The sequence below is a fragment of the Zeugodacus cucurbitae genome, chromosome 5 (assembly GCF_028554725.1).
Source record: "Zeugodacus cucurbitae isolate PBARC_wt_2022May chromosome 5, idZeuCucr1.2, whole genome shotgun sequence".
NCBI classification, from domain to species: Eukaryota; Metazoa; Arthropoda; class Insecta; order Diptera; family Tephritidae; genus Zeugodacus; species Zeugodacus cucurbitae.
Window position 1 is genome coordinate 54,213,968 of NC_071670.1, and position 24,658 is coordinate 54,238,625.

At 36.1% G+C, this 24,658-nt stretch overlaps 8 protein-coding genes across 11 annotated transcripts in view; 6 read left to right on the forward strand and 2 right to left on the reverse strand.

The window, feature by feature from the left end:
* The window catches only part of Cpm_1 (carboxypeptidase M), a 67,524-nt gene extending 45,106 nt beyond the window's left edge, over positions 1-22,418 (forward strand). Inside the window, exons 3-10 of one of the 4 annotated variants that reach the window (XM_011179114.3) lie at positions 16,122-16,372; positions 16,580-16,912; positions 16,970-17,157; positions 17,960-17,989; positions 18,136-18,380; positions 18,456-18,632; positions 18,823-18,915; positions 21,571-22,418. In XM_011179114.3, the coding sequence (XP_011177416.2) occupies positions 16,200-16,372; positions 16,580-16,912; positions 16,970-17,157; positions 17,960-17,989; positions 18,136-18,380; positions 18,456-18,632; positions 18,823-18,915; positions 21,571-21,720 (1,389 nt within the window). In that variant the 5' untranslated portion in view covers positions 16,122-16,199 and the 3' untranslated portion in view covers positions 21,721-22,418. Of the gene's footprint in view, positions 1-16,121; positions 16,373-16,579; positions 16,913-16,969; positions 17,158-17,959; positions 17,990-18,120; positions 18,381-18,455; positions 18,633-18,822; positions 18,916-19,292; positions 19,532-21,570 lie in introns of those variants that run through there. The other 3 variants (XM_054232525.1, XM_054232524.1, XM_011179112.3) reach the window with 3 other exon arrangements.
* On the forward strand, positions 1,016-1,941 carry LOC128922349 (serine protease SP24D-like). The gene is made up of 2 exons (XM_054232529.1): positions 1,016-1,308; positions 1,382-1,941. The coding sequence occupies exons 1-2, from the start codon at positions 1,073-1,075 to the stop codon at positions 1,905-1,907; spliced, it is 762 nt and encodes a 253-aa protein (XP_054088504.1). The 5' UTR covers positions 1,016-1,072; the 3' UTR covers positions 1,908-1,941.
* Positions 4,257-5,251, reverse strand: LOC105208985 (trypsin alpha). Its single transcript, XM_054232526.1, has 2 exons — positions 4,981-5,251; positions 4,257-4,887 (listed from the first exon to the last, which is right to left on the reverse strand). Exons 1-2 carry the CDS (start codon positions 5,214-5,216, stop codon positions 4,341-4,343), a joined length of 783 nt encoding a protein of 260 aa, XP_054088501.1. The 5' UTR covers positions 5,217-5,251; the 3' UTR covers positions 4,257-4,340.
* LOC128922347 (serine protease SP24D-like) lies at positions 6,787-7,751 on the forward strand. The gene is made up of 2 exons (XM_054232527.1): positions 6,787-7,078; positions 7,152-7,751. Exons 1-2 carry the CDS (start codon positions 6,843-6,845, stop codon positions 7,675-7,677), a joined length of 762 nt encoding a protein of 253 aa, XP_054088502.1. The 5' UTR covers positions 6,787-6,842; the 3' UTR covers positions 7,678-7,751.
* LOC114803622 (chymotrypsin-2) lies at positions 7,881-8,934 on the forward strand. The gene is made up of 2 exons (XM_029038267.2): positions 7,881-8,262; positions 8,321-8,934. The coding sequence occupies exons 1-2, from the start codon at positions 8,021-8,023 to the stop codon at positions 8,844-8,846; spliced, it is 768 nt and encodes a 255-aa protein (XP_028894100.1). The 5' UTR covers positions 7,881-8,020; the 3' UTR covers positions 8,847-8,934.
* On the forward strand, positions 9,819-10,775 carry LOC105209106 (serine protease SP24D). The gene is made up of 2 exons (XM_029038269.2): positions 9,819-10,118; positions 10,203-10,775. The coding sequence occupies exons 1-2, from the start codon at positions 9,883-9,885 to the stop codon at positions 10,726-10,728; spliced, it is 762 nt and encodes a 253-aa protein (XP_028894102.1). The 5' UTR covers positions 9,819-9,882; the 3' UTR covers positions 10,729-10,775.
* On the forward strand, positions 11,298-12,290 carry LOC105208984 (serine protease SP24D). The gene is made up of 2 exons (XM_011179107.3): positions 11,298-11,596; positions 11,664-12,290. The coding sequence occupies exons 1-2, from the start codon at positions 11,355-11,357 to the stop codon at positions 12,184-12,186; spliced, it is 765 nt and encodes a 254-aa protein (XP_011177409.2). The 5' UTR covers positions 11,298-11,354; the 3' UTR covers positions 12,187-12,290.
* LOC105208983 (serine protease SP24D) lies at positions 12,737-13,642 on the reverse strand. Its single transcript, XM_011179106.3, has 2 exons — positions 13,369-13,642; positions 12,737-13,311 (listed from the first exon to the last, which is right to left on the reverse strand). Exons 1-2 carry the CDS (start codon positions 13,599-13,601, stop codon positions 12,783-12,785), a joined length of 762 nt encoding a protein of 253 aa, XP_011177408.1. The 5' UTR covers positions 13,602-13,642; the 3' UTR covers positions 12,737-12,782.
* Positions 22,419-24,658: the final 2,240 nt, after the last annotated feature.

Consider the following 24,658-nt stretch of genomic DNA (forward strand, 5'->3'; position numbering starts at 1 on the left):
TTAGACATTTCATGTGGGGGTACATTAAGTTTATAGTCTATGCCAACAAGCCCGCGATACCTTATACGGTATATTTTTAAATACCAAGATAACAATATATGCATTATAGAGCTATTTGCTCTTTCGACTCACCCTGATAGGGACTTTAGTCCGTGTCGTACAAAGCCACAGGATCGGATTTCACAACATTATCTTTTGATATCGATTTCTGTAAGAACTCCTCGGTGTTTTGTAGTTCAACCTCATACCATAGTCATCATATACTCGCAAAGAACTGAATATTTCAGAATGATCTATGATACCTTAAAAATTCCAAAGTACATTTATAATTTATGAATCTTTAAAGAACTTTGTTCGAAAATGAATGTTCTCAGGGAATTGCATTGTATCATAAAAAAAGGAAACCGATAAAGCTATCTGAAAAAGCATTGTAATCTAACCTTTTACAATGAAGCAAAAATAACTTCTTATCATTGGTTTACCAAAATTTTAGTGTGTGTAAAAACCTAAAATACGAACAATAAATTATTGAACGAAATTGTTTACACATTATATTTATTTTAAAATCTATTTTTAACCGGCTCTACAGGTTCTTCTTTTAAACATCTTACTTATAGGGACATAGTAACGATCTGTCTGTCTCAATATCCATCCTTAATTTCGACTTCGCTCATCATCACATCCGCGTAAGTTTTAGCTTCTCCTAGGGTCTCAGTTCCAGTAGACACACTTGTTTTGCCTTTACCTCTATTTTCATCTTCTAGCGACGCAAAACAAATACTTCAGCCTCTATCCCTTTCTTTGCATCTCTCCTTTCTATAAATAAATATCTCTAACGATCACTATAAATTTGACTATATCTGAGAAAAACAAACCATAAATTTCACAACCATTATCTAATCCAACAACCAGGAGTCATAACCAATAGTTTCTGTAAGATCAAAACAAATAAATTAATTTAGTATATTACATGAGTGGTTTGTTTTGACAAACCACTAACTATAAAATCTCTCCAGAACCCAAAATTATTACAGTCTTTATTTTACATCCGAAGTTTTAACAAGTTTTAAAAATGGTGCCACGTCTTTTGCTCAGTTTTGTGCTTCTGGCTTTGGCATTGATCAACAGCAGTAATGCAGCTCCCAATGGACGAATTGTCGGTGGTGTCGCCGCCACTACTGGGCAATTCCCCCATCAAGTCTCACTACAAAGTAGAGATGGTTCACACATCTGCGGTGGTTCGATCATTAGTGAACGGTATATTTTGACAGCAGCGCATTGTGTTGTTGTTGGAGAAAGCATTCAATCGTAAGTTTACTAAAACCCAATTTGGAAAACTTCACATAGAAGGCACTTAGTAAAACTTCCACTTTTTATACAGTTATCCACCCAGAGTTTTCCAAGTTCGTGTGGGAAGTATTCAACGTTCAATCGGTGGTCAAGTATTGAAATTGAAACAAATCATTGTTAACAAAGCTTATAGTGACAGCCTAAACGATGTGGCTCTCTTAGAATTGGAGCAACCATTGGTCTTTACCAAAGATATACAACCCATTCAATTGGCCGACGCAGAGGTGCCCTCGGGAGAGGATGTTATAATCTCTGGTTGGGGACGTCTATCCACGAACGGTCCAAGCCCAAATATCCTACAATGGAACACTTTAAAAGCTTTGACCGTGCAGGAGTGCGAGGAACTGATCGGAGTGGGCGAGGACAGTTTGATCTGTTTAGCTCATAAAGTTAATAATGGGGCTTGCAGGGGCGACTCTGGCGGTCCAGCCACATATAAGGGTAAATTAGTGGGTGTAGCCGGTTTTGTGGTGAATGGTTGTGGTAGTATTTATCCAGATGGTTATGCTAAGGTGGCATATCATCGCGAATGGATTCGTGCTAATTCTGGGATTTAAATGAAATAAAAATGTATATTTTGAAATAAAGTAATTCAGTCGATGTTGTTCGTCTCCACACAGCTAATTGTACAAGAAAACTTTTTCTGTTAGAAAAACTTTCCCGAAAGTTGAATTTGCTTCCAAAAGAACGATGGTTTTGTCGGCTACTGCCAACCGGCCAAGTTGATATCAGTGGATATCATAAACTGCTAATAATAATAAAAAGTTTTTTGTCATGACCATCATGCAGTATCGCTCCTCAGGCGCCGTTATATTGGATTTCTGGAAAACTAATGATATGTATACATAGTTCAAGTCCCACTGGATCATGGACTAAATTTATTTTTTTCCACTATGTAGTACTAACCTCTAAATCGGCTTTTTCAAATTTCAGGGTAGAACCGAAACCATCATGTTATTTGAAGGAATTTTTGGTGGCCGAATCATATAAAGAAATGGGTCAGTCAATTTTCCATTAAGGTCATATATTATTATTTCCTTAAAATACATTTTAAGAAGATCTGAAGAGTTCACGATCTATGCTGATAAACCAGTAACTAGTAATGCTGGGAAAAGATTTGCCAGATTGACAATATACTCGAAATTCTGTTTAAAGAGATCTAAAAACCCAAAATATTGATAATTTCTTCAGGTTACCTAAGTTTTAATTGGATCTATACCCAACAGATTTTATTATATGTACATTCCCCATCATACCGTCCTTTATGTCGTACCAGTTATGCTCTCGGATCTGAATTATTTTCACTGTGCAAATTCAAACGGCTTTAAAATAAACAAACGAATACTTTTCAACACGAGTGTAGCCGTATTTTTGTCTCTCATATTTGATATTATCTGTACATTAACTTTACTTTCATTTATATGGTATAATCGGATCCAACCTTTTATACTGGTTGCGCAACCCCAATTGCGCACGAAAGTTCATATATATTTAAGCAGTCAAAGCTAAACTTCCCTCGTATATACAAAATTCAAACAACAAGCGGTGACGATAAAGTTAATTGCTATTAAAATCCGCATATTCACAAAATAATAATAAACAATCGACTGACTCACGGGAGAGAAGATGTTACTATAGATTACACATATAAACAATACATACTTATAATTTTATATATATTTTCTGATTATATATAAATAATCTGAGAAAGTAATGTCGACATTCCAAGTTTTATTTTTTCATTACGCAAAATGCTTTAAGAAATGCTGCCGAATCGACTTCGTCTCTATCTCAACCTAGAAAGCTCAAGACTTTGCACTTGCGCAATGCAGTTCTAACCACCGCTTTATTGTTATGGATATTGGCTATTCAATAGAGTTATAGAAGCTCTGTTAAAAATATTTGCCCATCCATTTATTTTCATTGTATGTGGCTTGTTTATTTATATAATTCGTTTGGAAGCATGATTCGGTTACAGACTCAGTAGATTTATTCGCAGTATACAAATATTCGAGTTCGGATATAAAGGGTATTCCAAAAGGGCGTTATATTTTCCCCGCCCTTTTGACATTTCCTTAAGTAAGAAAGATGGAAAGATATACGATCCAACAAAGAGGTGAAATTATTAAACTTTACTACCGAAATTCGGAGTCAATGGCCACAACTTTAAGAGCGTCCTACGAAGTGATGAGGTTAATTTCTGGCTGGTGGTGCGGTTTAGGGGCTGGCGAAGTCATTGGGCCGTACTTCTTCCGGGAAGATCAAAACCGGCACGTTACTTTGAATGGGAATCGCTAACGCTCAAAGATAACCGAATATTTTTGGTCCGAAGTGGATGATATGGACTGGGACAATATGTGGTTCCAACAGGACGTCGCCACAAGCCACACAGCGAATATCACAATCGATTTATTGAAAACCAAGTTTGGTGAACATGTTATCGCACGAAATGACCCAGTCAATTGGCCGCCTCAGTTGTACGATTTTATGCCGTTAGACATTTCATGTGGGGGTACATTAAGTTTATAGTCTATGCCAACAAGCCCGCGATACCTTATACGGTATATTTTTAAAGACCAAGATAACAATATATGCATTATAGAGCTATTTGCTCTTTCGACTCACCCTGATAGGGACTTTAGTCCGTGTCGTACAAAGCCACAGGATCGGATTTCACAACATTATCTTTTGATATCGATTTCTGTAAGAACTCCTCGGTGTTTTGTAGTTCAACCTCATACCATGGTCACCATATACTCGCAAAGAGAGAACTGAATATTTCAGAATGATCTATGATACCTAAAAATTCCCAACTACCTGTTTAATTATAAAAATTAATTTAAAAAATATCGACGTTCTCTTCGTATATTTTTCTTATGCTAACTCACTCACTGATAACATTTATATTATTTTCTTATCAAATCTTTTTATTCGTTCATTTGTGTCAAGGTACACTATTTTTTATTTTTTAACATATACACTATATTTCACTAAGCATCATTCGACGCCGCAATTGTTTCGGCAATCCAGTTGCTGTAGTAAGACACTCTGCTGCTTACATCGGGGAATTTAGTACCACCGGCGCCAAAGAAGAAACTCGCCACACCTACTAACTTCTTATTAACCACAACACCAGCACCATCATCACCACGCGCAATACCCTGATTAACGCCATGTTCCAAGCACAAGACAGAATCATAACCGTAACCAGCCTGATATTCACACTCGTGCGAGCTCAACACTTTCAAGGTTGCCTGCTGTAATTTATACGGTGAGGCGCCCGACAATTGTAGACCCCAACCGGCAACTGCAACTTCGGTGCCCTCAACCAATGACTCATTGTCTTCGGCGGTGGCCAAAGCAATGGCGGCGATTTTAGCACTGAACGTTAATGGCTTCTGCAATCTGATGATAGCAACATCATTCAGGAAGTTGCCATAAGATGGATGAATATTGATCGATTCCACATTGACAATTTGACCGCCGGCATATTGATTAATACTGCCCACACGCACCGAAACACGCGAAACGGCAATGCTGTAGGGAGAAAGCAGAAAAAAAAATTATCAAGGCATTTCAGAGGATCTAACGATCCTCTCTCTCTCTCTATCTTCCATTCATTGCACTCACGCTCTGCTGCCCAATTCAGAGACCACATGTCCGGAGGTTATTATATGGCTGGCATCAATGATGTTACCTACTGCAACGTGTGAATTGTCGACACGTACCGAAACAACCCATGGGTATGCGCCGGCAGCGGCATCGTTACCCTCCAATATGCGTCCATTCGGCGCGGCGTTAGTGCTGCCGCAAACGTAGAAGACGGCCAAAATAAAAGTTAAAGCGGTGATGCGTGTAACTGCCATTGCGACGAAACTACAACTGTCCAATGTTGAGTTCTGTACATCGTAAAGAACTCAATTAATTTATTAATTCAAGTAATAATTTCTTAGTACAACAACAATAAGTACAGTTTTATCAAATTCTTGTAGACGGTAGTAATTTTTCGGTGGCAAATAAATTCAAGTTCGACTGATTAGATGATTAGAATTTCAACATTATACTTTTCTAATCGGCTCCAACAACAACTATGCGAAATAAAGGTACTTGTCAAATGTCGCGTAACGAGTCATAAAAATTCATTATTGGCCTTATCGCTCTATCTAAAGTGTATAAAGTTAGTTCTACTTGATTAATGTTATCCGTATTTTCCTAATAATTGCAATAAGTCAGGGATTGTCAAACTCTTTTTATGTTTCTTTCGCAACTTGTTGTTTACTTTCTTAGATGTGCCGTTGAGGCTGACAATTGAGGGTCATTTTGCTCGTTACCAACTTCGTCGAGATACTTTCTTTACAAAGTCTCAGTTACTCAGCTATATCTAGCTGGTCTCTAAGAGGTTTCTGGATTATCTGAGACCTTTCTGATCCCTCTAAAGCCTCAGATGACAACGATGTAGTATTCAATGCCTTGAGGCGTTTCTATGTTTATTGAAGTTCCAGAAAATAGGTTCTTGCTTACACTTTCTGATCCTTTTGGAAACAGACTGCTCTGTATTATTTATTGAGCTCTTCATCACTTAATGGTAAATGTTCAATTTTTTAACTTCTACAATAGTCCATGTAACAACATAGTTTGCCGTTCACTGTTCTAAGCGACCTCTAACTAGCTGATAATGATAAGACGAAAATTATTGCCAGTAATTACACATTTACGTCGTCAGTCTAATCCCAAAAAAACATTTATAATTTATGAAGCTTTAAAGAACTTTGTTCGAAAATGAATGTTCTCAGGGAATTGCATTGTATCATAAAAAAAGGAAACCGATAAAGCTATCTGAAAAAGCATTGTAATCTAACCTTTTACAATGAAGCAAAAATAACTTTCTTATCATTGGTTTACCAAAATTTTAGTGTGTGTAAAAACCTAAAATACGAACAATAAATTATTGAACGAAATTGTTTACACATTATATTTATTTTAAAATCTATTTTTAACCGGCCCTACAAGTTCTTCTTTTAAACATCTTACTTATAGGGACATAGTAACGATCTGTCTGTCTCAATATCCATCCCTAATTTCGACTTCGCTCATCATCACATCCGCGTACGTTTTAGCTTCTCCTAAGGTCTCAGTTCCAGTAGACACACTTGTTTTGCCTCTACCTCTATTTTCATCTTCTAGCGACGCAAAACAAATACTTCAGCCTCTATCCCTTTCTTTGCATCTCTCCTTTCTATAAATAAATATCTCTAACGATCACTATAAATTTGACTATATCTGAGAAAAACAAACCATAAATTTCACAACCATTATCTAATCCAACAACCAGGAGCCATAACCAATAGTTTCTGTAAGATCAAAACAAATAAATTAATTTAGTATATTACATGAGTGGTTTGTTTTGACAAACCACTAACTATAAAATCTCTCCAGAACCCAAAATTATTACAGTCTTTATTTTACATCCGAAGTTTTAACAAGTTTTAAAAATGGTGCCACGTCTTTTGCTCAGTTTTGTGCTTCTGGCTTTGGCATTGATCAACAGCAGTAATGCAGCTCCCAATGGACGAATTGTCGGTGGTGTCGCCGCCACTACTGGGCAATTCCCCCATCAAGTCTCACTACAAAGTAGAGATGGTTCACACATCTGCGGTGGTTCGATCATTAGTGAACGGTATATTTTGACAGCAGCGCATTGTGTTGTTGTTGGAGAAAGCATTCAATCGTAAGTTTACTAAAACCCAATTTGGAAAACTGCACATAGAAGGCACTTAGTAAAACTTCCACTTTTTATACAGTTATCCACCCAGAGTTTTCCAAGTTCGTGTGGGAAGTATTCAACGTTCAATCGGTGGTCAAGTATTGAAATTGAAACAAATCATCGTTAACAAAGCTTATAGTGACAGCCTAAACGATGTGGCTCTCTTAGAATTGGAGCAACCATTGGTCTTTACCAAAGATATACAACCCATTCAATTGGCCGACGCAGAGGTGCCCTCGGGAGAGGATGTTATAATCTCTGGTTGGGGACGTCTATCCACGAACGGTCCAAGTCCAAATATCCTGCAATGGAACACTTTAAAAGCTTTGACCGTGCAGGAGTGCGAGGAACTGATCGGAGTGGGCGAGGACAGTTTGATCTGTTTAGCTCATAAAGTTAATAATGGGGCTTGCAGGGGCGACTCTGGCGGTCCAGCCACATATAAGGGTAAACTGGTGGGTGTAGCTGGTTTTGTAGTGAATGGTTGTGGTAGTATTTATCCAGATGGTTATGCTAAGGTGGCATATCATCGCGAATGGATTCGTGCTAATTCTGGAGTTTAAATGCTTGTTTTGTAAATTTCAACGTATTAATAAACAAATATATATTTTTTAATAAAATAATTTAAAAACATAAAGTCGACGTTATCCATCTCTGCACAGCTAATTCTACAAGAAAAAGAATTATTGTTTTGTCGGCTACTTTCTGGGTTATGTCGAGAAACTTGATTATCTTTTACGAAATTCCGAGACTACTGCCAAAAAAACGCTACGGCCAAGTTGATATCAGTGGATATCATAAACAGCTAATAATGGCATAATAAAAGTTTTTATATTATAAAATGCCAATAGATTGGCGTTAGAAATTTCAGTTGACTCTGAAACCTCGGTCGATTTCGTCGCAATAATGTCGACACGTTACATTTTATCCCTATTCACTTGCCTTTTGGCACTAACTGCTATTAGCAGCAGCAATGCAGCACCCAATGGGCGTGTTGTTGGCGGTGCTGATGCTGCTGTTGGACAATTCCCCCACCAAGTCTCACTACAACGTAGTGACGGTTCACACACCTGTGGCGCCTCAATTATAAGTGAAACATTCATTGTTACGGCGGCGCATTGTGTTGTCGTGGGGGAGGGCATTGAACCGTAAGTTTACCAAAACCAATTGAGAAGAAACTTATTAAAACTACTATTTTCTATGCAGTTATCCACCTCGATTTTACCAAGTACGTGTGGGCAGTATTCAACGCACAATCGGTGGACAACTATTGAAATTGAAACGCATTATAGTTAATAAAGCTTACGGCGATTTCCATAACGACATAGCTCTCTTAGAATTGGAGAAACCATTGGTCTTCACCAAAAACATACAACCCATCGAATTGGCCGAAGAGGAAGTACCCTCGGGTGAAAATGTTATAATCTCTGGTTGGGGACGTCTATCCACCAACGGCCCGATACCACATCGCTTACAATGGAACACATTAAAAGCGCTAAACGCGCAAGAATGTAACGAAGCAATTGAAATGGGTTATGATTCTGTGATTTGTTTGGCTCATAATCCCGATCATGGTACTTGCTTTGGTGATTCTGGCGGTCCTGCCACTTATAAGGGTAAATTAGTGGGTCTTGCCAGTTTTGTATACGGCGGCTGTGGTACTACTAATCCAGATGGTTATGCTAAGGTGGCATACCTACGTGAATGGATTCGGGCTAATACGGGTGTGTAAAATGAGTGATTCTGTGAGAGAAATATGGAAAAATAGTTATATCTCAAAGAGAAAAAAAATTAAGTAATAAAGTAATAGACAAATTTCATTTCGTACGGATTTTGGGATCAGTCTAGAGGCGCCGTTTGTCCTTTATTTTTGCCTTCCGCTTGACAAACTCGAAAATACTATACATTAATCCGCAAATGCTTCCAAATGGAACGGTTAGGCCTATGCTCGTTGACTAGCTGGTTTCTTCCTCTCAATGTATTCCTTGATCTGCCCCGAAAAATGCGGAACGACCACAGCTTGGTGGATTCCGCAATCTTGTCTCTCTCTCTCTCTCTCTCGCATTTATTGGTTACACTCACATTCCGAGTTTGACTGATTAGATGAATTTCAATAAGTATACTTGTCTTTTAATCGGATCCAACAACAACTATAAGTGAATAATTAAATAAAGGTACTTGTCAAATGTCGCGTAACGCGTCATAAAATTTTATTATTGGCCTTATCGCTTATCGGGTTTGTATAAAATTAGTTGTAGATATGTCTTTGATTACTATAGTCAAAAATTTTGATGATTTCCTCCAAATTCCGTCGAGGCAGACAATTAAGGATGCCATGAACGCCTTCATCGACAACCGATAAGATTTGTTCAGACAACAAATGTTCATACTTATAGGAAAATAATAGCGATCTAACTCCGTCTCTATATCAATGCCTATCTTCATCTTCGCTTACTCAATGATCGCGCGCAAGCGCAAGCTTTATGTATGGAGATCGTTAAGGCTACAAACGTCGCCATTATAATGTGTGCACCCTAAATTTTAACAAATCTATATCTATGAAATATCAAACCGTAAATTCCTCAACCATTATCTAATCCGATAGTCAATGACATAGCCAAATGTTTATATAATAGCAAAACTACGAAATCAATTTAATATATTGCATGGCTAATTGCTTTTAACAAAATACAGGCTATAAAATCTCTCCAGAACCCAAAATTCTTTTAGTCTACATTTCACATCCAACCACGGAGTAGGTTTTAAGAATGGCACCGCGTCTGCTGCTCAGTTTTGTGCTTCTGGCTTTGGCCTTGATCGGCAGCAGTAATGCAGCACCCAATGGACGTATTGTCGGTGGTTCTAACGCCAATGTTGGACAATTCCCCCATCAGGTTTCACTACAACGTGAAGACGGTTCACACACATGTGGTGGTTCGATCATTAGTGAACGGTATATTCTGACAGCAGCGCATTGTGTTGTTGTTGGAAATGGCATTGAACCGTAAGTTTACCTAAACACATATCCGAGTTCTAGCACTAAATAGGTGTATCTCTCCCCTCATTAATACCTACACTTACCTTTTAGTTATCCAGCTAAATTCTATCAAGTACGTGTTGGCAGTATTCAACGCTCAATCGGTGGACAACTATTGAAGTTGAAACGCATCATCGTTAATAAAGCTTACGGTGATTTCCTCAACGATGTAGCTCTATTGGAATTGGAGAAACCACTGGTCTTCACTAAAAATATACAACCCATTGACTTGGCCGAAGAAGAAGTGCCTTCGGGAACGGATGTTGTAATATCGGGTTGGGGTCGCCTATATACAAAAGGTCCGATTCCACATACGTTGCAATGGAACTTTTTAAAAGCTTTGAATACGGAGGAGTGCGACGAATTGATCGGTATGGGCGACGAAAGCTTGATCTGTTTAGCACATCCAGCTGATAATGGTGCTTGCAATGGCGACTCTGGCGGTCCAGCCACATATAAGGATAAACTGGTGGGTGTGGCCGGTTTTGTAGTGAATGGTTGTGGTAGTACTTATCCAGATGGTTATGCGAAGGTGGCATATCATCGCGAATGGATTCGTGCTCATACAGGCATTTAAATGAAATGAAAATAAATATTTTGAAATAAAATAATTTAGTAACTTAATATTGGTTGAATTTCGATAAGGTAATCTTATTCACTCGCTAATTTGGACAACTAAGATTAACTATTGGATTATACGAGATTATTTTTATGAGGGAAATTGTCAAAGAGAGTTCTATCTGGCTGCTAAAGTGCGGCTTGTTTTAGTTTTTATATCGGTTACATTCTTGATCACGAGAAACCTCAATTCCTCATCTCGAGAAACTTCAATTTCTTTTAAGCAATGTTGAGGCTACTGCCAAAAAACACATTCGCTTATTTTGAGAACTAAGTTGGGCAGCTTTCAAATTTCAATTGAAAAACAATATTGCTAAAATTACAATACGTACATAGAATCTTTATATACGGTTATCAGTAGAGCACTATATCATCGTTTTTGAAGTAAAACTTAACACTTCTTATCTTAAGCGACCTGATATACCAAGTAATGGACTACTAAATACACTCAAGTTGATAACAGTGGTCATTGTAAATAGCTAATCAAAGCTATATAAAAGTTGTTGCCAATAAATATAAAATACCAATAGATTGGCGTTAGAAATTTCAGTTGACTCTCATACCTCGTCCGAATTTGTCGCAATAATGTCGACACGCTATATTTTACCCGTATTTACCTGCCTTTTGGCACTAACTGCTATTAGCAGCAGCAATGCAGCGCCCAATGGGCGTGTTGTTGGTGGTGCTGATGCTGTTGTTGGGCAATTCCCCCACCAAGTCTCACTACAACGTAGTGACGGTTCACACACCTGCGGTGGTTCCATCATTAGTGAAACATTCATTGTTACGGCGGCGCATTGTGTTGTCGTTGGGGAGGGCATTGAACCGTAAGTTTACCAAAACCAATCTACTACTCCTCGAAGAAACTCATTAAAACACCCATTTTCTATGCAGTTATCCACCTCGATTTTACCAAGTACGTGTGGGCAGTATGCAACGCACAATCGGTGGACAATTATTGAAATTGAAACGCATCATCGTTAATAAAGCTTACGCCGATTTTCAGAATGACATAGCCCTCTTAGAATTAGAGAAACCAATAGTCTTCACCAAAAACATACAACCCATCGAATTGGCCGAAGAAGAAGTGCCCTCGGGTGGTGATGTTATAATCTCTGGTTGGGGACGTCTATCCACCAACGGTCCGATACCACATCGCTTACAATGGAACACATTAAAAGCATTGAATGCGGAGGAGTGTGAGGAAGTACATCACTTGGGTGCATCTGTGATCTGTTTGGGTCATGAACCCGATAATGGTACTTGCTTTGGTGATTCTGGTGGTCCGGCCACATATAATGGTAAATTAGTGGGAGTTGCCAGTTTCGTGGACGACGGCTGCGGTTCTGATATTCCAGATGGTTATGCTAAGGTGGCACACCTACGTGAATGGATTCGTGCTAATTCGGGTGTATGAAATGTGACTGTGTGAGAAATATAAGTAAATAGTCATCTCTCAAAGAGAAACACAAATTTAAGTATTAAATTGACAAAGATAAATACACAGATTTATTTTCTTAACGACTTGGCTCTGAATAAGTGCTTAGTATTTGACGTCGTGTTTTGGTTGCCTTTCGCTTGATAAACTTGGAAATACTATTATCTTCTATGCAGAGAGTCGATACTACTGCTAAATATGGAAATCTAGAGGCATATATTTAACGGTATTACTGCTTTCATTAACTTGTTAGTCCTCCTTGAGCTAATATCTCGTCGGACGAAATGGGAAAATTCTTTTAGAAGCTTATGGGATGACTTCTAACCTTTTTAGATTAGAAATAGTTTCTTTTACCCTTTCTTGACACATCCAAATACCGATTCCTGTCGATTATTATTGTTGAATTTTAGGAAAGCTACGGATTTCCCACAACCTTCTTCTACATAAATGCTTTCCCTCGTCATTTATCGACTTCAGAAGTCTAATAAAATACCTGACAATCAAAGCAGAATTTTATAAAAAGAAAATATATTATTTCAAAAAACACTCTTTAATGAACCTTTCGAAAGGCATTATTACATTGCAATTTGCGCCTGAATCCAATCATAGTTGCTGGCAATGCTGACGAATACATCGGGCAACATGCTGCCACAATCACCCAACACATAAGCAGACATGCCGACCAACTTGCCCTCGTATACAGCCGGTCCGCCAAAGTCACCGCGGCAAATACCATTTTTACGTGGACTCCTCAAACAAAGCACCTGCTCCTCCACCTTGTCCGTTAAAGTGGCGCACTCCTGTGTGTCTACGACCACAGCCTCGTTGATTTGTAATGTGCGATATAGATTCTCTTCGGTTTGTTTAATACGGCCCCAACCGGAAATTTCGACCTCAGCATTTAAGGGTGGTTCCACCGCTGACAGTGCAATCGGTTGAATTTTGTCGGAGAAGACGAAAGGTTCTTTGAGCTTTAGCAATGCAATGCCTGTATCGAGACTACTGTAGTTGGGATTGAGTGTGATTTCCTCGACAACAATCTTTACACCGCCTCTATAGAGTTCCACGGTGCCAGCGGTGACTGAGAACAGTTGTGGTGGCCAACTGTATGGATAGAAGGGAGTGTTATTGAGTTTCAGTTATATTTTCTGCTACACTTACGGTCTGTTGCTACCTGATGAGCAGATACAAGTCAATGCCGTTAAAGCGTAACGCTCGCTCAATATGCTGACACCACAAGTCGCGGTTCCGCCAATGGTTAGGAAACCCTGGTAAGGTAACTGGCCGGGTTCAACATCGTCACCGCCAACAATGCGTGCCTCTGGCTGCGATGGTGCCGCTTGACTCGCGGCGAGTAGTATGCTTAGCAGTAATGCGCTGACGATTCTTTTCATTTTTAGTACTCACAAGAAACTAAATGAATTAAAAATGAAATCAGAATTTTATACTCATATATATCAGATCAATATCAGAATCAAAATAAAATTATCGGCACATGTGTATGAAATATCTTAATTCTTTTATCTTCTGCCATATTTTAGAAACAAAATCTTTGTTGAAGCGACAGTTGTGTTCATGTCATATCGCGGTTGGTGGTCTGAGATTTATTTTGCGCTTCTTGCTAATAAACCATTGACATGTTGATAGCAGCTTTGAACGTAGAAAATAATGAGTGAAATGTGATTTCATAGGAATCACATGAAGATTTATATCAAGCTGTCAGAATATCTTTCGTATATAGGGTGTTTTTTTTTACAGGTAACAAGTTTCCTAGAGGGATAGCTGTCAAAGTAAACACAAATGTTTGACATTTAAATTTCATACAATTTGGAAACATTAAAAAATCGTGGAAACCTTAATTTTCACCAATGAAACAAATCTCGAACATAACCGAAATATGTTTGAAAATTTGAAGGAGACTTTCCAGGTTCCTTCGAATTCAGGTGAAGTCACCATCTGGTGTTCTTAATAGATATATTTTTAAAATAATTTTTTTTTTTGCGTGCTATCAACAAATATTTCAAAAATTTTTTGGTAAATTTTATCATCCAGCATTACGACTCTGTTAGAATAGTTCATTCGAGGGCCCATCAAATAGCTAAATATTAGCCATTTCATTTTTTTATGGTGATATTGGAAATACCAGTGTTATATGTCTTAAAAAATACCCTTTATTTTATTTATTCGAATATGGAACTACTCAAACCAAAGCAAAAATCAATGTACCAAATCTAATCATCAACTGAAGGTGAAGCCGAAACTGATAACAATGATTTTTATTGCCAAAGCAGACGAAAACGGAAAATGAAATATATTTTTCACTAATGGTGAAACAGAAACCTAGTACATATAAAGAAAGTAACAACAACAACCAAAAAAAGGCACTAAGACACCAGAACAGAAACAGAAAAGTACAAAGCAGAACCTGAACAGAAACAGAAAAGTACTAAATAGAAACAGAAAATGTTTCTTTTTCTTACTGATCTTTAAACAAAGTGATTCTTTATGTTTTCGATCATTATACATAAATTTTCTCATAGTTCCTAGTTAGAACAAAAGGCCCCAATTCGATATTTGATCGTTACTGATCATTTGTTGTTCATTTCATACGGTCCATTTCATCAAAAGCAGTCATACATATATGAGATTTTGAGTGTAATGCCATTTACTATATTTTTTGAAAGATGAAATTATTTTTTCGAGTATCTTAGACGATGACTCCTGATTGTAACGCTCTCATTACTGAAACGAAACGATTGAGATTCCCTCTATATAAATTGCTCTGAGCAACCGAAGTGATTCAAATTCTCAGTAAATAGTACAGGCCTACTCTTTCTTAGTAGTAATTGATAAATATTCATATAAAACAACAACAGCAATTATTGATGTTATAAATCAAAGTTAACCAATATAAATCACAAATCATAAATGTATAATTACGTCAATGGCTTTATCAATGTTTGGTTTTCCAATAATCATAAAAAAGTTATTGGAAAAGCCTTAACTAACGTATTAATATCGTTGTTATGCCACTTTTCTTCATTATTTTTCAATTTTTTTTTTATTACTATGGCCTCATAATTATTTGATCAGCTGTTGTTGATTTTACTCACTCTCGCTGGCTGAAGACGTAATCCAAATTGAATCACGTCATATGAATGGTGGAAAAATTGATTGGAATTATTGCATGATTGGCTAAGTGAAATGAAAAGTTAGAAAATATATAGCTGCAAATAAAATTGATTACGGCGAACGTGTTCGTGATCATTTGTATTCGAAGATTACGTAATGATCTTGATCTTTACGGATCGTTGCACTAATTCAAATGATTTTTTAGTTTCTGTTGTATAGACATCCTTCTTAAGCTAAGCGCATAAGAGTGCGAAGTGCAAAGAGTAAAGATGCGAGTAAATATAATTAAAGTTGGCGCATTTTATAGTGGAAAGCTGAAGTAACTTAGAAAAACTCACATGTTTGGAGGCAACAGAGCCAGTAATATGGAAGTTAGGTGTGATTATTGCCGATTATAAGAGATTATATGTTAGCGTACATATTTCCATTTTTCTAAGCATGTATCTTCGATTCTTTTTGCTTCTTTAATATGTCTAAAGTCAGAACTATACAATTTCAATATGGTAAGCTTCAGGCTATCACCCAACACAAGCGATAGATCTACTGCTATCGAGTACGAAGTTTGTTCATCTTATACTACATAATCTCTCATAATCATTGCCTAATAGCACAACCGGTAATCTGTAGATATTCAGGTTACTTTCTCTGACCGAGCAATTGGTATTCCAACTTAGATCCTAGTAATAAATTTGTATCAGACATTTGTATGGGAGTAATACCTCCTTTAATTTAATATTTTAACTATTTAAATTTTACCATATCCTTCTTCTTTTCTTTTACAGCATTCCACCATTTAACACTCTGCGGAATTCCTTAAATATAATTTTCGTGAAGTCTGTTAAAAGGTCGCATCAGACAAGATGATTCTGCGGACCGCATACATTTGCATTTTCTTCTTGTACTCCTATCATTGCCTAGCACAATCCACAAATGAGCTTGACGCAGCACTGCCCGAACCACGTGCTTACATACCCGATTCACAGTATTTGGACTTTGTCTATCATGATCATGATGAATTGACACGATTTTTGAGGTAAGTTTTAGTTGAAATATAATAAACTTCAAAGAAATGTCTTGGTTAAGAGACCTCCGAGATGGTACGTATAATATATGAAAGTAAGTAACCACCCTTTCTTGGAATCCTTACTACAGGAACTAATCCGAAGAGTCTCACTTTCGATTAAAAGTCGGATCCTAATAATTTACTTAAACTAATACCACACTCTACTCTCATTTACAGAGCGACCAGTGCGCGCTATCCCAACTTAACAGCCCTTTACTCTATTGGTAAATCAATACAGGGACGCGATCTCTGGGTTATGGTGGTATCCTCCTCACCGTACGAACATATGGTTGGTAAACCGGATGTGAAATATGTCGGAAATATACATGGCAATGAGCCGGTGGGACGTGAATTGCTTCTACATCTCATACAGTATTTCGTGACTAGTTACACCACCGATCAGTATGTGAAATGGTTGCTAGATAATACACGCATACACATCATGCCATCCATGAATCCAGATGGCTTTGCGGTTTCAAAAGAGGGCGCTTGCGATGGCGGTCAGGGCAGGTGAGTACAGTAATTATTGGGTGTCGTGGTTTCGAGTTGTAAAATTTCCATTTGTAGATACAATGCGCGTGGTTTCGATTTGAATCGCAATTTCCCCGACTACTTTAAGCAGAACAATAAACGTGGACAACCCGAAACCGATGCGGTAAAGGATTGGATCTCGAAGATACAATTTGTGTTGAGTGGCAGTTTGCATGGTGGCGCTTTGGTGGCGAGTTACCCATATGACAACACGCCAAACTCTAGTAAGTATTATAAAAAGTTCGGAATTTTTGAGGGACTTCGGGGGGGAGGGACTTATGCTATGTAGTCAAATCATATCGTGGGATCCAAGTACAAGCTTCGAAACTTTATATAAGAAAGAGGTTTAGATTAGAAATTACAGATCGTCACAAATTACCAACTTTGAGATAGCAATATTATGACTATGATATTAAATAAGCCCAAGGTGTTACAGCCATTGTGAGTTCATATGTTTTCGAACAATCTTAACTCTTGTACATCTTAGTAGTGTTAGATCGCCGAAATAACAGTTCTCGAGGTCGGATCTCCAAAGATAGAGCGATAATATCAATATATTGTATCCAAAGAAACTACTGAAGCCCCTGTGTGGTACAGAAGACCAATGGAATCACTAATGTGGTACTTTCTGAAAATTTAATTGAGTCAGAAAGAGTTACTGAGAACAAGAAGAATCTTAATACAACCTAAATTAGAGTGATAAAATAATTAGTATTTTCTTTCTCATTCGTTTAACTAAATATGTTTGTACTTGGATCACACTATCAATAAGAAAATCTCACTAATCTACACCAATGTTAATGCAACGAACCTCATAAAAATGCATTCCTGGACATCATATCATCCAACATTTGCACCACCTCATCTCTCTATTTCGCTCGCTTCGCCACATAACTCATAATTGGCGCTCTCTCATTCTCACGCTTCACCACTTAAATCATATATTTAAAAAAAAACTTACCGATCTATAAACTTGTATTACCAACTTCCTTTCCCATTCCCTAACAACAACATGGCTGCTCAAAGGAATTTGTCGTTCGTCGGCCTTGTGCGCGAGTGAGTAGCACCCAGTTCCAATTCGCAAGCAATCCACTTTTATGTTAATATAATAAATTAAAATCTTTACAAAAACAAAAAAATGTTCAACAATATTTTTCAATTTCTTAATTTTCACTTAACACCAACATGTCCCCTGGGCGTAGTGTTCCAAACATACTCGGCAGCACCATCACTCACACCCGACGATGACATCTTCAAGCATTTATCACTCGTCTATGCGAAGAATCATGCGAAGATGTCACGTGGTGTGGCTTGTAAATCGGCAACGCCCGCTTTTGAGAATGGCATTACGAATGGCGCTGCCTGGTATCCACTGACGCTGGAGATCTCATGCTGCAAATTTCCACCAGCGTATGAGTTGAAGAAGTACTGGGAGGATAATCAGTTGGTGAGTGGGAATTTAAGATCCATAAAAATTTTGTAAATTAAATTTTATGGACCAACATTTCTTTATATTTTATAGTCTATGATCAAATTTTTGGCTGAGGCTCATCGTGGCGTGCAAGGTTTCGTGTTGGATCCCACAGGTGCACCTATCGAGCGCGCCTCGCTGAAGGTTAAGGGACGCGATGTTGGTTTCCAGACAACAAAACATGGCGAGTTCTGGAGAATACTGCTGCCCGGTTACTATAAATTAGAGGTGAGTAGGCAGATGTGTAAATGGCGGTTATATGTATAACTTCCATAACCTCAATTCAGCATATAGTAAGTCAAATATCGGGTAATGCCGTTGAGCTCAACTGACAGCTCCACAAATTCTTTCGATATACGATTCGATATGATACACATCCGGTAATAATATTAAATATATCTCATATCATCCTCTCTAGGTCTTTGCCGAGGGTTATGCCCCACGTGAGGTGGAATTCATTGTTGTCGAACAGCATCCAACACTGCTAAATGTCACACTGACACCCTCAAAGGTTAGTAACTTTTAAATTTTGTATTTTTTATATATTTCTTATGCCTATAAACAATACTTTATACTTTGTAAATACAATAATTATCTATAAGCAAAATAACCGCTGAAAACTAGCAACAAATTTGCAACTGCATGCTGCACTTAAATGAATATGTACTCAAACTCGTAAATAATTATATTTATTTTTTTTTTTAACGTATTTAATACACTATAATGTGGACATAATATTTTTCTCTTTTTTTATATATTTATTCTACTCTTCTTGTATGCATATTTTTCTTAAACACTCAATTTCACTATAATTAATATTTTATTGGGTTTTGGGACTTTTTTTATTTATAAATAATGTTTAAAACTACTCGTATATTACGTTTTCAGCTATTTGCTGTGCCCACAACAACAATAACGCCAACTACAACAATTGATTTAACAACAATTTGGGGCAATGGCGGGGATGATAAGGATAGAATATATTTTCCTCGTAATTAATAACGTTTTGAATGTGGTTAGAGGGTGGGCGTCGAAATTTTGTAAAATATTTGAAAAATAGCGGTGAATAGCAATTTGAATGCTTCTCTTGTTGGTGTAACTAAAAATGTAAATAAATAATTTTTAAACGTATAGAAATTAATTTTAAAATAATATAATCGAGTTATAATTAATAAATTCTCAACGTATCTCAGTCTCGGGTTAGGCTAATTATTAGAAAGTCATTAAAGAATTTATATTTCCAAGAAAGCAGCAAAAAGCTTTTATTTTGAAGTGAAAGTCATGTCTCTTAGGTAAACTCACATACTCCCACCGTTACTCTGATGTTAGTAATCTGTCTAATTCGGATATAAAAAATACCGCAAATTAATGTCAAATGACTCAACTTGAAAATATATAAAAATATATTCGGAGTATTGCTGTTCTTCTAGCGCTTAGAAAATGTGTTCGTCATCCACAAAAAGCAAAAACTTAATTTTAAAAATTTTTTCGAAGTTTGAAAAAAAGTTCATTTTTTTTAAGAAAAAAAAATTGACTTTAAGTTGCAAAACAAGTAGTTTAAATAATACTTTTGTCCAACTTTTTTAGTTCAAATAGAAGTTAATTTAATACTGAAGCTAGATCAATTTTGTTTTTTTTTCGATCGGACATATATTATTTTTGCTATCGCTGGCACCGTTTTCTAACACTTGTGAAAATGAAAACTCGAGAAAACGCGCTTTAAAGATCTGCCTGAGCATTCGCACCTGCTCGATGCTCGGCCACTAAAACTGCTCTAGCTTCGAAAATATGTCGAATCGGCCTCTGGAATTTTAAAGACATATTCTTGGATAGTTTTGGAAGAGATTTAAAACAAAACAAAAAAATCGATTTTTTGAAGCCTGTAAAGCAGACTACTGCCTTAAAATTGAGACGAACTCTGAAACATTTGGTATTCACAATTTTTATTATTTATTATTCTCTGACACTTTTACTGGAAGCTATGTATTTTAATTCTATTGCGTGAAAAATAAGGATTACATCTAACAGCAATATTAACATGGAAACTGTAGTATACCTTTAGGAGCCAATTCTATTTGTTTTAAAAAATATATGATTTATACCAATATTAAAATTTTCTTGTAAAAGAAGTTTCTTTGAACATATAAATGTTTCGTGAGTTTTCGTCTTCTTCTGAATATAATTTTAAACCCGACAAAATGACTGACCTATGGAAAATTAGCAGTAAAAATGTTCATTTAAAAAATGAAAATTAAAAAAAATACTTTTTAAAAGTAATTACTATAATAAATTATGAACAAAGTGGTTTGGACCTTTTTGTTGAGAGCTTTATATGTTTTGCTCCTAAATATTTTTTTTTCTAAATTCTTTTTGTTTAAAAACAAATCTGATTTTTAAAAATTTTCCTTCTATAGTATAATATATCTTATTATTTTTATATATTTATTTTTTGTTACCAAAATTGTGTTTTTTTTTTCAAAATTATTTTGAGGTTAAGGTCTGTTTGAAACAAAAAAATGTAGATATTAAACAATTTTTATTTGCTCTGTGCTGGTACTGGATAAACTGCTTGTAACACGCCCCCTTCAAAATACACGTACGCAATTGTAGTATATATTATGAGTAAGTATTTTAGAATACAATATAAAGCATAATATTTGCTCAAATTAATTATTAACTGCACATTTTTTTAATAAATTTTTTTTTTAATTCATTAAATAAATATTTTGGAACAAATTTAAATAATAAATCATTTTTGCTCTGCTTTTAACAGTAACTAATATATATTGCTAATATATTTCTATAAAATAATATTTTTTTTTTAATTTTTTTAAATAAAATTTCAAAATATATTGCAAATAATACTTACCATAAATCATGCATATACATATACATTTACTAAAACAACAACTTGCACGCAATTTCACTGCTCATTACAACCTCATAATCCCCCCCAATCACATTTCACACCACTTCGCCAAAAAAATTCCCATATCATTTTTCTCAGTGTACATACAGCCCATACAAAAAGCGTTGCATACTTTACGGCTCTCCCGCACACAGCATGACTCATACTAAGCATTCTCATAAAAATTTTACAAATGTACAAACCACTTTTAACCCTCTCATATAAAAAAATACTCTCTCCCTCTTCACCTCTTCGCAGCGCAATGAAGGCACTACGGTACCCTTCTATCGCCCCCTACCGATACCACAGCAGCATTATCGTCCCTCTAGCCCGACCTACAGCGATAGCGGCATTTTCTCCACCATCAGCAGTGGCCTTAACAGTTTGTACTCGAATATTTTCGGCTGATCTTTGCTCTCTTGACTCGCCCTCTTCGTCGATATGAAATTGGCCTTTCTGCTGTTGACCTTCTTCATTGTAATCACCGTTATTCACATTGCCAGCCGTGCGGATTTCGATTGACCCCAGTGAGTGGTGGACGCTGAACGCAGAAGGGCGCGTGGGAAGAGAAGTGGTGACGAGAGCGCAATGTACGCGCAGCTTAGGGGTAGTAACGTACAAAATAAGCATAAAATTAAAATAAAAGTGAAGTGAACTGAAGTGAAGTGTAGGGAGCGAGTGAACAGTGAAAATACACACTGCCTGCTTAGCGTAATGGTACATTAGAATTACCTGCATCATTGTTCTTCTAAAACTCTAAAATTATATATAAACTTAAATTGTATGCGAGTTGAAAAAAATTCTGAAATATTTTTGTAAATGCATATTTAACTGTATAAGCGACAATAATGGCGTTCAAAAAAAGAGTTGAAGAAAAATATTTACATACATACATATATATATATTTATTACAACCAGTACTTAGCTTTTAAAAATGTTTAATATTAGTTTAGTGTTTTAAGTCTCCTTCGTCCATCTCAACATTTGTTGGAAATTCCAGTTAATTTCCAATTCATAACTGTTAATTGTATGTAGTTTTTAAACTATTCACAGTTATTCCGTTTACTAATAAAGAAATGCATTTTTTATTTATTGAAAAAGGTAAATTTGTATTTTTAATAACAAATAATAGGGATAGTGTCTTATTGAAAAGTACGACGAATAAGTTATGGACATTGATACCTTGAAATCGTTTCCTGGCCGATCCCGATAATAAAAACATTTTCTTAATCCATTGATTCATTTTTTTTTTTCAAATGGATTGAGAAGAAGTTATCGTAATGTTTCTTCGATTTAATACATAAAAATTAGATTCTAATATATGACATGTCGATAAATAATCTCGTACTAAGATTCATGATTACGAAGGAAATATTTTTCTCATATATTATAGGAGGATTACGAAAAGGTTAAAGATTTTCAAAACAATGTACGAAAATATCGAGAATAATACAGAGACGTACTTACAAAATCCATAGGTCTGTATCTCTGTTTCTATTCAGACATAGTAGTATAAGGTCTAACGAAAATTTAAAACGAGTCTATAGCGAAGTTGTTGAAGCAAAAGTCAGGTAGAGGAAAGAATGTTTACTTTAACGAATATAAGTTTTGAATGATTTTTATTAAGAGAGTATTCTACTTTTCCAAAGCCGAGGCCTTAACGTATACTTACAATTCTTAAAGGTAAATAGGGACTTTCCATTGGTGAGCCACCTGTAGCCACAGTAACTAGTTCTTATAATTACATAATACGGCAAAATCGGGGTATTGGACCAAACTAAATTTGAGTTCTAATTAAAAAAAATGTATTTTCCGATTTTCGAAGTATTTTTCGATACATAATTTTTTTTTAGAAGCTCAAACTTTGACCCTTCATAGCATCTGTCATATAAGTTTGACGAAAGGTAGTTTTATATACCATTGAATTAAGAAGAAAATTTTGATTTTATCTATATTTTGGATTTTAGTAGCCTGTGATTAATAATAATTTTTTTAGAAAGTCCTTTTTTCGAACTTCGAAACCAAATATTTCGATTTTGTAGGCTAACTTCGAATAATCGAAAAAAATTAGTTTGGTCCAATATCTAGTCGAGTGTTGTACCGTGTTATCAATAACCATTGCATAAAAGAGTCCAAAGATATCATGAAATTACCGAAAACATTGTTCAATGAATTTTGAATTAGTTTCATTAAAAATGAATCTACATTTGTCGACATTTAAGTAGATCTACACTTAAATGAAGCCATCCCTATGCTAGAAAGATATAGAATGTCAAAGAAAGAAAGAAAAACTATATATATCAGAAATGTATGATATCTCTATCAAGAAGCAATAATCAAGAAAAAATAAAAGGTTGGGATCCACTGTAATTATCTTTTCCTTGACAGTATTAAATTTTTAGTTTAATAAAAATGAATACCCGAAAATACTTACATATTGACTATTTATATCATAATGAAAAGAAAGTCTGGCTAAAACTCGACGCTCTTATGCAAAAGAATAAGCCCCAATAATTCTACAATAAGCTTCAATGGTAAGATGTGTCCATATTGATTCCTCGAAAAACTATGAATTTTTATATATACATACATACATATAAAGAGGGAGGAAAGGGCCGCAATGAGATTTCTGCATTTATTACGTTCTTGTGGCTGCCCCTGGATTTGACTGCATCTTTTTAGAACTTAGATATTTCGATAACCAAATTTCTTCTTAAGATTAGAGCGAGTCGGCCTTTTCTTCAGCTACCTTGCGGATTCTAGTCGTTGCGAGTGATTGTATCTGGATCACGTTTCAGAACTCGTCCCATTTCCTTTTGATGATTTCGGCCCATAAGGATGTTTGACTTGTGCGTGACCATTAATCGGTTAAGATAAGGACCAGAAAATGCGGCAAATGTTGCGAAGGCATCAGTTTGTGAAATCTTGCAGAAATATCTTGATATCAGAGACTGCGACATACCATGTTTCGCAACCATCTAGAAGTGTAGACTTAACGTTGGAATTAAATCTTTTTATTCTGGTAAGTCGCGTAATAATGGAGGAGCTCCAGACCATATTCTGTGCGCCAACCTTTAACATGAGGAATATGAATACCCTACTCATGGTTTTATATAATGTTTCTTCAACTCGTTCCATCTCAGTAGAGAGGAGGTAGCCAAAAACTCCGAAGCTTAAATTCGAAATATGAAGATGGATACATGAAAACAACTGATTGGATCGACGATGTAAGAACAACTTTGTATTCAAAGACAACCATGAAATTTGTTCTTTAAATTATCCGCACGAGACTCTATCTTAAAGTATTTTTAAATATTCATCCACTCATTCAGAATATTTTAAAAGT